The sequence below is a fragment of the Piliocolobus tephrosceles genome, chromosome 15 (genome assembly GCF_002776525.5).
Source record: "Piliocolobus tephrosceles isolate RC106 chromosome 15, ASM277652v3, whole genome shotgun sequence".
Classification (NCBI taxonomy): Eukaryota; Metazoa; Chordata; class Mammalia; order Primates; family Cercopithecidae; genus Piliocolobus; species Piliocolobus tephrosceles.
In genome coordinates this window covers 27,614,582-27,626,057 of record NC_045448.1, presented here as the reverse complement: position 1 = coordinate 27,626,057, position 11,476 = coordinate 27,614,582, and the positions used below count along the sequence as shown (strand labels likewise).

At 40.2% G+C, this 11,476-nt stretch overlaps 1 protein-coding gene across 1 annotated transcript in view; it reads right to left on the bottom strand.

Moving 5' to 3' along the window:
* SLC4A1AP (solute carrier family 4 member 1 adaptor protein) overlaps positions 1-11,476 on the bottom strand; it is a 32,989-nt gene that overhangs the window by 20,259 nt on the left and 1,254 nt on the right. The window contains exons 2-5 of the mRNA XM_023217239.1: positions 10,894-11,089; positions 8,589-8,711; positions 7,412-7,472; positions 6,929-7,068 (exon numbers count right to left, since the gene is read on the bottom strand). Coding sequence (XP_023073007.1) covers positions 6,929-7,068; positions 7,412-7,472; positions 8,589-8,711; positions 10,894-11,089 — 520 coding nt within the window. The remainder of the gene's footprint in view (positions 1-6,928; positions 7,069-7,411; positions 7,473-8,588; positions 8,712-10,893; positions 11,090-11,476) is intronic.

The window sequence follows — 11,476 nt, the reverse complement described above, 5'->3', positions numbered from 1 at the left end:
AAAAAAAAAAAAAAAAAAAAAAAAAAAAAAAAGAAAATAAAAAGAAAGAAGGCAAGTAGGCAAGGAGCTTAAAATGTCACCAACAACTACTGAAAGAGAGGTTCTACAAGCTGCCAAACTACGTATAAAAACAAAGGGCTAAACCTTGAAGACATTATACTAACTGAAATAAGCCAGATATAAAAGGACACTTACTGCATTATATGAGGTACCTAAAGTAGTCAAATTCATAGAGACAGAAAAGTAGAATGGTGGTTGCCAGAGGCTGGGAAGGAGGGAGAATGAAGTTAGTGTTTAACAGGTACAGAATTTCAGTATGGAATGATAAAAAAATTCCGAAATGAACACTGTTGATGGTTGTATAACATTGTGAATGTACTTAATGCCACTGAGTGGTACTCTTAAAATGCTTAAAATGGTACACTTTTATATTGTATTTTTCCACAATTTCTTATTAAACAATTTTTCATTAAAGCAAACAGTTAATTTATTTAATGAGCAAACAGCTTTTTTTTTTTTTTTTTTTTTTTTTTTGAGACAGAGTCTCGCTCTGTTGCCCTAGCTGGAGTGCAGTGGCCAGATCTCAGCTCACTGCAAGCTCCGCCTCCTGGGTTCACGCCATTCTCCTGCCTCAGCCTCCCGAGTAGCTGGGACTACAGGCGCCCGCCACCTCACCCGGCTAGTTTTTTGTATTTTTTAGTAGAGACGGGGTTTCACCGTGTTAGCCAGGATGGTCTTGATCTCCTGACCTTGTGATCCGCCCGCCTCGGCCTCCCAAAGTGCTGGGATTACAGGCTTGAGCCACCGCGCCCGGCCGCAAACAGGTTTTAAAAATCAATGAGGATGGCCAGGCATGGTAATCCCAGCACTTTGGGAGGCTGAAGGCGGGTGGATCGCCTGAGGTCAAGACCAGCCTGACCCCATCTCTACTAAAAATACAAAAATTAGATGGGCATGGTGGCAGGCACCTGTAATCCTAGCTACTCAGGAGGCTGAGGCAGGAGAATTGCTTGAACCTGGGAGGTAGAGGTTGCAGTGAGCCGAGAAAGCGCCATTGTAGTCTAGCCTGGGCAACAAGAGTGAAACTCTATCTCAAAAAAAAAAAAACATCAATGAGGAAAAAAGGAAAATGAAAAATTAGAAAAAGGCCAATAACCCAAAAGAAAATTTGAAAAAGAATCATGAAAGCGGTTCACAGAAAAATACAATAAATATTTTAAAAGATGTTACCTTAAAAAAAGTACAAATTTAAAAATTAGATACTTCTCATCTATTAAACTAGAAAAACATAAAAAGATTAATAATTGGTGGGAATGTACATTGATACAACCTTTCTGATAGTCAAGCCTACAATATCTGCCATTAAAAATGCATTGATCCAGCAATTTCACTTCTAGAAATTTATTCTATAAATATCAGTGCAATAGTATTTATAACAGTGAATATGTAGAGAGTCCATCAATAAGAGACTATGACAGCTATTACTTTTTTGTCCACCCTACAACATTCTACTCCCTCTGTTCTGACAAAAGTACCTCTTTCCCCTAGAAAATTCCTCCCCCATTTTATCTGGTTTAGGGATAGTCACAGGACCAAAGCCAAATCAGTAATATTTATATTTATATTTAGAGATGGGGTAAAGAGGTTCTCTTTACAATGAAGTTATTAAAGTGACAGACTGTAAGTTCAGAGCTATAAGCAATCAGCTTTTCAGCACAGGGTAAGAATTTGTCTGCAAAGTTTAAAAATGTACTCATGAGACGAGACAGACTCACTCACAGAGACACACACACATACAGCTTGTATATGTTCTGGTGATGTGAGTCCAGTTTGGTAGTACCAAATTATGGTTTCAGAACTTGAGGTTCTGGTTCATGCAGTTGTTCCTTCATTCCTGTTCCTTTATCTTGAGCTATTCTTCCCAGCTTCTGCAGCCAATAACCTTTCCCCTAAGCTAGTTTGAATTGGACTTCTATTATTTGCAAGCAAAATAGTCCTTATTAACATAAGCCTAATTTCCAGGTTAAGATGGTACATTAAACACACATATCTAATTTCCCTCTTTTCCTAAATTCCACTAAACCATAGTAAAGAGATGTTTTCTAAAGACAGTTACCCAAGCCTGGGCAACATAGCAAGACCTTGTCTTTATTAAAAATAAATCTAAAAAAAGTAGCTGGACATGGTGGTATGCACCTGTAGTCCCAGCTACTCAGGAGGCTGAGCCGAGAGGATCGCTTAAGCCCCGGAAGTTGATGCTGCAGTGAGCTGTGATCAGACCACTGCACTCCAACCTGAGCAGCATAGAGGAAAGAGAAAGGGAGGGAGGGAGGGAGGGACGGAGGGACGGAGGAAGGGAGGGAGGGAGGGGAAGGAAGGGAAAGAAGGGAAAGAAGGAAAAGAGAAAAGAGCTGGGCGTGGTGGCTCACGCCTGTTAATCCCAGCACTTTGGGAGGCTGAGGTGGGCGGATCACGAAGTCAGGAGATTGAGACCATCCTGGCTAACACGGTAAAACCCCATCTCTACTAAAAATGCAAAAAATTAGCCGGGTGTGGTGGCGGGCGCCTGTAGTCCCAGCTACTTGGGAGGCTGAGGCAGGAGAATGGCGTGAACCCGGGAGGCGGAGCTTGCAGTGAGCCGAGATTGCGCCACTGCACTCCAGCCTGGGCGACTGAGCGAGACACCGTCTCAAAAAAAAAAAAAAAAAGAAAAGAAAAGAAAGAAATCCACAAAGATCCAAATTTTAGAAAACTGGAAAGTAGACCTATGAGTAGAAACTAACTTAGCAGAACTTAAAAAGATAAATCCTAAACAGTGGGGAAAGCTGAGAGCCAAAGTGATTATACTACAGAATCCTCAAATGGATCTGCAACTGGGGATGGATAGTACGGTCATGGAGGACTAATCAGTTTTTATGATTGAGAAATAGATCTTCCTCCCTGCCTACTCATCTCCTTTCCATCTGCAGTAGAAATCCAGAGGTTAATCTCTGGAAAGGGTAAAACAGAAAGCCTTTGCATTATGAGTTGACTAGTAAAGTCGAAGGCATGGACACTGTAATCTAAAAATAGTACTGTCCTGAAAACTGCTGAATGAGAAGCTACTCAGCTACCTTCTACCACTTAGCTCTAGGAATGCTGGCAGCCAGTCCTTTCCTTTCAGGCAGGAGACTGGAAGAGCACTTTCTGGGGGAATCTTGCTCACAGACGAGGAAAACTAAAAGGATACTTACATCAAGGTTTCCCCAACAAAAGGCCCACCCACATCATTCAATAGTACTGCTCAAAGTCAACAAACCCCACTTACATATTCCAAACTGTCAATCATCTTTTACATACCCAAATAAAAAAACTACAATGAAGAATTACATGACACCTAAGAAAAGTCTTTAACATGCAAAACAGAGACCACATGAAAAGAAAAATAACATGGAGGAAACAGAAAGGAGATATTTACAACCCATGAAACAAAAGGATATTATGTTTTAAAAAGGACAATTCAAAAACCAAAAATGAACTTTTAGAAATTAAAACCTTGGAGTCTCTGAGCCTTCTCTGGCATGAAAGACTGCCTGATTTTAAAACCTTAAAAAAAAAGAGAAAGAAATTAAAACTTTGATGGCAAAATAGAGAAGGCAGAAAGATAAAGGTGCAGAAATCTCTCAGAAAGAATGAAAAGACATACAAATGAAAAAAAGAAGAAAAAAAACTTAAATGGTCTGTCCAAGAGGTCCAATGTCTGAATAATAAAATTCCATAGAAAACAGACGGATGAAACAATTAATGGCATAATTGCAGAAAACTTCCTGAACAGCCAAGATTTCCAGATCAAAAGGATCCCACAAGAAAAATGAACAAAAATAGACCCACAGGAAAGTACTTCATAGTTAAGTTTTAGAACCTTTAGAACAAAGGGAAACTCTTACAAACTCTGGCAAGGGGGAAAAGAAGATGACATACAATGGGATCAAAATCTGAACAGTTTAGGATTTCTCAAAAGCAACATTGAATGTAAAATAAGGAAAATTGTTTCCAACTTAGAATTGTATTCCCAGCCAAACTATTAATCAGGAGTGAAGCGACAATAATTATATTTTCAGAAGAGAAGGGTTAATAAAGTATATTTCCTATACATGCTTTCTCTGAAATCTACTAGAGGATGTCCACCAAAACAAGAGAGTAGACCAAGAAAAGGAAAGATGTGAAATTCATTGAAGACTATCATCACCCATGCCCTCTAGTGTTGTAGCAGCTTTTTAATCTGCTAAAAGTACAGAAGGATGTATTACAGTGCAAGGAAATAAACCAAGAAATATGAGAATATGAGAATCAAGAAACAGAAAAGTCAACCCTGGAGAAAGGACAAGGGAATCTCAAGGATGATAGGAAAGTTAAGTCCCAGGTGACAGTTCTATAGCAGATCTGCAGAGCAATAAGCCCTGAAAGAAAAATAGTGCTCTTCAGAAAAAGTGTCTCCAAAAAAAAAAAAATCAGAACTGATAAATTACTTAATCATTAAGTTGTTTGATATGGTGAGGCTCCTGAAAGGTGTGGGAGGAATGAGCAAGAAATACAAAAAAGCCCCAAACACATGAAAAGCAAACACAATTATTACCCTTAGGAAAAACAAAAAGAAATAAAACTGCTCAGTTATGACTAATATTGGCATAAGCATAATCATGTAAATACTAAATACTAATTTAGCGGCCGGGCGCGGTGGCTCAAGCCTGTAATCCCAGCACTTTGGGAGGCCGAGACGGGCAGATCACGAGGTCAGGAGATCGAGACCATCCTGGCTAACACGGTGAAACCCCATCTCTACTAAAAAAATACAAAAACTAGCCGGGCGAGGTGGCGGGCGCCTGTAGTCCCAGCTACTCGGGAGGCTGAGGCAGGAGAATGGCGTGAACCCGGGAGGCGGAGCTTGCAGTGAGCTGAGATCCCGCCACTGCACCCCAGCCGGGGCGAAAGAGCGAGACTCTGCCAAAAAAAAAAAAAAAAAAAAAAAAAAAAAAACTAATTTAGCAGAGTCAACAGATAATGTCTAAAATAAATGACTCAAAATGTAACAGCATACTCTTGTTCTTAGAAATACAGGTGTTTTTAGGCCGGGCGTGGTGGCTCACGCCTGTAATCCCAGCACTTTGGGAGGCCAAGGCAGGCGGATCATGAGGTCAGGAGTTCGAGACCAGCCTGGCCAATACGGTGAAACCCTGTCTCTACTAAAAATACAAAAATTAGCTGGGTGTGGTGGCACACACCTATAGTCCCAGCTACTCGGGAGGGTGAGGCAGAAGAATCGCTTGAACCCGGGAAGCAGAGGTTGCAGTGAGCCGAGATCATGCCACCTGTACTCCAGTCTGGGCGACAGAGCAAGACTCCACCTCAAAAAAGAAAAGACAGTTGTTTTTATTTTTTTAAATTTTATTTATTTATTTAGAGATGGAGTCTTGCTCTGTCGCCCAGGCTGGAGTACAGTGCTGTGATCTTGGCTCACTGCAACCTCCGTCTCCCGGGTTCACACCATTCTCCTGCCTCAGCCTCCCGAGTAGCTGGGACTACAGGCACCTGCCACCACGCCTGGCTAATTTTTTTGTTTTTCTATTTTTAGTAGAGATGGGGTTTCACCGTGTTAGCCAGGATGGTCTCAATCTCCTGACCTCGTGATCTGCCTGCCTTGGCCTCCCAAAGTGCTGGGATTACAGGCGTGAGCCACTGTGCCTGACCAAGAAATACAGGTGTTTTTAAATGCCAGAATAAATAACTGAAAGAACTGAAAGCCTTTAGGGAAGAAGGCTGAGGAGGGGTAGGGCAAGGAACAAGTATATTTTATTATAAGCCTTTTGGTAGTTTTGAACCAGACATAAGTTACTTTGCAATAATAAAAATATAAGCCTTACTAATAAGTGATGCTCTACTCAGACCTTTTTAAAAAAAAAACAAGCAAAATACATAATTAACGTATCGATACATACTAATGTATTGATGTAATATTCGTGATACGGCCAGGCGCAGTGGCTCCTGCCTGTAATCCCAGCACTTTGGGAGGCCAAGGTGGGCAGATCACCTGAGGTCAGGAGTTTGAGACCAGCCTGACCAACATGGTGAAACCTCATCTCTATTAAAAATACAAAAATTGGCCAGGTGCGGTGGCTCATGCCTATAATCCCAGCACTTTGGGAGGCCGAGGCAGGTGGATCACCTGAGGTTGGGAGTTCGAGACCAGCCTGACCAACATGGAGAAACCCGGTGTCTACTAAAAATATAAAATGAGCCAGGCATGGTGGTGCATGCCTGTAATTCCAGCTACTCGGAAGGATGAGGCAGGAGAATCGCTTGAACCCAGGAGGCAGAGGTTGCAGTGAGATGAGATCACACCATTGCACTCCAGCCTGGGCAACAAGAGCAAAGCTCTATCTCAAAATAAATAAATAAATAAATAAATACAAAAATTAGTTGTGCATGGTGGTGTGCGCCTATAGTCCCAGCTACTAGTGAGGCTGAGGTGGGAGGATGGCTTGAACCTGGGAGGTGGAGGTTGCAGTGAGCTGAGATCATGCCACTGCACTCCAGCCTGGGTGACAGAGTGAGACTCCATCTCAAAAATAATAATAATAATGATAATATTCATGATATATTCTTATGTTAAAAAAGTGAGTCACAAAAGATTGTAATTAATATGACTACATTTGTGTATGAGTGTTTGTTTTTTGTTAAAGGATCTAGTTCTCAGCACACATCTATATATGCATGGAAAATGTCTGGGAGAAAATAAACAGTGGTCACCTTGGGGTATTGAGAATTTTTTTCTTTTCACTTCAAAAAATTCTGTACAATTTATATATTCCCCCACAAAGAAGTTTCATTACCATTCGTGTTGAATTTTCCTTTTTTTTTTCCTAGAAAAAAAGGGCTCCTATATACTGACCTGCTTCCTGCCGAAGCAATCCCAAAGTGTCAAGAATCCGACAAGCTTCCAATGAGCACTGGATCATTGCTTCTTTTTTCTTTCCTGAGTGAATGGCCTCAGCCACCAGTTGTTTTCCAGTTGAATCATCCACAGGTAATCTTCATTGGTTTGGTGGGAATTACAGCATAGCATTAAGCTCCAATTCTCATGAAAACAACTACTATGCTATGATAATAGTCATTTTTTTTTAGATGGCCTTTTAGTCTTTGAATCCATCTTGTTCTATCTTGCCAATGTTGGATTTAAAATCTTTTCTTTCTATTTCTTACCCATTCCACCCCACTCTCTAATAATATAAGGGTTACTAAACTATGAAGGCTCAAATTTAGAAATAGCTTAAAATTAGATGAAAGTTACTCTTTGGGTTGTTATCTATAACCATACATTAAACCTGAAATTGGCCATTTTCCAGAAATGAACATTAATAAGAAAAAAACATACCTCACCCTGCAGAGCCAAGTGCTATGTCCCTGTTCATCAAATTCATATTCTAATTCTTCTCCTGTGGGAGAAAGACAGACAAAACAATTTTAATAGAATCCAAAAATTACTAGTTGATACAATGAGAAATGAGAACAAATGTTAAATAAGAACAAGTTCCTATCCTAACACTTTGGGAGGCTGAGGCAGGATGACAGCTTGAGTTTAGGAGAGCAAGACCAGTCTGTGCAACATGGCAAAACCCCATCTCTACAAAAAAATACAAAAATTAGCCAGGCATAATGGTACATGCCTTTTGTCCCAGTTACTATGGGTGCTAAGGCCGGAGGACAGCTTAAACCCAGGAGGTTAAGACTGCAGTGAGCCAAGATTGCACCATTGCACTCCAGCCTGGGCGACAGAGTGAGACCCTGTCTCAAAAAAAGAACAAGTTCCCATATTACACTCAATAAATTTCAATGCATTTCACTTCTCATTCCTAGGGATTATCATCTGATAATAAAATTAGAGTAAGTCTGAGGCAGAGAAAAAAGCAAACTCAAAGTAATCAATTCTCCATACATAGCTTTGTACACTGTATAGTACCTTTCACTTTTATAAGTTGTAGACTTAAGTGGTTATTTTAACACAGTTGCCTGGTTTTTAGAAGCACAGATATTAAGTGTACAGCTGTTTCATATATTATTTATATATACATATAAAATATATACAGATATACATATATATACACAGATATTCTCTCAAAGTATTTCTACCAAAACAATCCTCTATGGAAAAAAATTTTAAATCATATAATATAAAGTCAAAACCCATGTTAAGAATTACAAAAGATCAGGTGAATTTGGAATTAAAAAATTACAGGAAGTTGGCTCAATTTCCCCACCACCAAAGTCCAGGATCTTTTGAGAAGAATGAGATGACTCAGGAAAAAGTACTTCTTTTTTTTAAGGTAAGAAGAAAGACTAACAAGATTTTTATGATTTTTTTCCCTCTACTATACTAATGAGGAATAATTTTCAAAATAAACCTAAAGCAACTGACCACAAGAGTAAAAAGTGAACAAGAAGGACAGCAATAAAATTATAGCATATCTTAGTATAAAGCTCAACCTGAAGCTCTAGAAAACCACACTGCTCTGGATACATTTTAGTGGTATGGTCAGAATCTGTTTACATACCTTCTCGGTCAAAAAAGCCTTGGAGGGCCTTTTTGGGATCCTTTATATAAAAGGCCTCCCTTTCCTGCTGAAACTCTAAGACAATAGGGTTCTCTTCAGCATCATCCTCTACTGCATCTTCTCCTACAGGATATGGGAAAGAAAGAAAAGACAATCAGACATGAGAAGAGACTATTTGAATGATACCCACTATTCTTTCAGGCTGCATAAAGACATAGTTTAGGCTGGGCGCGGTGGCTCACACCTGTAATCCCAGCAACTTGGGAGGCCGAGGCAGGTGGATCACAAGGTCAGGAGTTCCAGACCAGCTTGGCCAACATGGTGAAACCCCATCTCTACTAAAAATACAAAAAATTAGGCTGGGCGTGGTGGCTCACGCCTGTAATCCCAGCACTTTGGGAGGCCAAGACGGGCAGATCACGAAGTCAGAAGATCAAGACCATCCTGGCTAACACGGTGAAACCCCATCACCACCAAAAATACAAAAATTCTCCAGGCATGGTGGCGGACACCTGTAGTCCCAGTTACGCTGGAGGCTGAAGCAGGAGAATGGTGTGAGCCTGGGAGGCGGAGCTTGCAGTAAGCCAAGATGGCGCCACTGCACTCCAGCCTGGGCGACACAGCGAGACTCTGTCTCAAAAAAAACTCGGGAGGCTGAGGCAAGAGAATTGCTTGAACCTGGGAGGAAGAGGTTGTAGTGAGCCAAGATCGCGCTACTGCACTCCAGCCCCAGCCCGGGCGACAGAGTAAGACTCTGTCTCCAAAAAAAAAAAAAAAAAAAAAAGATGTAGTTTATCTGTGATGAAAAATAATAATATATACTTGCAGGGACAACGGGTGATGGAACAAACACAACCCACCAGTATGAGCATATTCAGGTTTTCTAAATTGTGTGATAAATCAAAACGTTTTCATGGCACCTTAATTTTTTTTTCTCCATTATTATTATATTTTAAAAGTAAAATTACCATTGTGGAAAAAAATTTGAGCTCCTCAGTCTGGCATTCTTGTTCTCTCATACTCATATCTAACTTTCATTTCCAATATAATTTCCTAATACTTCTTACATCTGCCAAATAGACTGGTCTACTCACAACTTCCTTAAAATCATCAATCCCTACCCTGAATACCAATCCCAATACTCAACTTCATAAGGCTTTTTCCTTTCCTTCAAGTTCCAGCTCAAAAATCCTTATGCTTATAAAGTTTCCCTGCTGAGTGTGGTGGTTCATGCCTGTAATCCCAACACTTTGGAAGGCCAAGCGGGGAAGAGGAGGGGGTGGATCACAAGGTCAGGAGTTCAAGACCAGCCTGGCCAATATGGCGAAACCCTGTCTTTACTAAAATAAAAAAAATAAAGTTTCCCAAAGATCTAAGTCAGTGCTGTCCAACGGAAATATAATGAAAGCCGTATGTATAATCTTAAATTTTCTATTAGCCACATTACAAAATAAAAGAAACAGATAAAATTGTCATTTCAGCATGTCATCAATATAAAAATATCATGAAAGAGATATTTTATGTTCTTTTTTTCAGACTAAGTCTTTGAAATTCAGTGTGTATTTTGCATTTACAGCACATGTCACTTGGGACTAGCCACACTGCAAGTGCTCAGTAACCACATGTGGCTAGTGGCTACCATATCAGACAACACAGGTCTAACTAAGTCCCCAGGGACTGTTCTCTCTTCTCCAAACTTTCACTCTAGCTTACTTATGGTTCTAGCTTTTGTTTGGCACTTAGCACAAGTAATTTCGTAACTTTTCCTGTCTTCCCAACTATATATTAAGGCCATCTTCTACCTTTTTATACTCCCATCTCCTGAATATCCATTTTCTAAAATATCTGGTGTTAAAGAAAGTTTATTATTTTGGCTAAGGGACCAGCTTTCTCTGATTAGATATTCCACATTTCAGGATATTTTCACAAAGTACAAAAAATTCAAGAGAATATCCTATATTGAATAACATCCCATTTATTTGATTGAATAGAGTTCCACCCCCTCCAATGATAATCACATAGCACAAGGTCAGTACTTAATAAATATAAAATTTTAGAATTGTAAAAATAATAATTTTATGCCTAGGACAAGTTTTGAACAATAGAGTGCATTAAAAACAAATTTTTAAAAAATCCGAAGTGCCTATAAGTCAATTTCTTTACATCAGTAAAGTTAATGAATCACTCCGGGTTTTGGTTACCTCATGTGACCCATGAAAAGCTGTATGATTTAGAAAAACATTTAAGGCTACCACTAGAAATGAACGTAAAATATTAACCTCCGGCAGCAATTTTAATTTCTTACCCATTCCCCAGGTGCAACCCATCTCATCATCTTGGCTACCAGCATTTATCTTCCTTTCAGAGGTATCCATTTCCTCTTCTTCATCTGAGTCTTCTCCTAGCATCTTCTTCTCCAACAATATTTGTTGCTGCTTGCGCAATTCCTTCAACTGTGTTACTGTTAACTCGGATTCTGCCTCTCGGTCTTCCTCTGGTCCCTGATGAACCAAGGAAAAAAAGGTTATTTATTTATTTAGAGACAGGGTCTTGCTCTGTCGCCTAGGCTGGACTGGAGTGCAGTGGCTGGAATACACCTCACTGCAGCCTTGACCTCCTGGCTCAGGTGATCCTCCCATCTCAGCCTTCCGAGTAGCTGGGACCATGATGCCTGGCTAACTGATTTTTTTTTTTAGAGACAGGGTCTTGCCACGTTGCCCAGCCTCCTCTCAAACTCCTGGGCTAAAGCGATCCTCCCGCCTGGGCCTCCCAAAGTGTTGGGATTACAGGCGCGTGCCACCGCAACTGGCCAAAAAACAAACAAACAAAAAACTATTTTAGAGTTCGGGATTGTGAACATGACTTTCAGAAATACGGCAATGCGTACA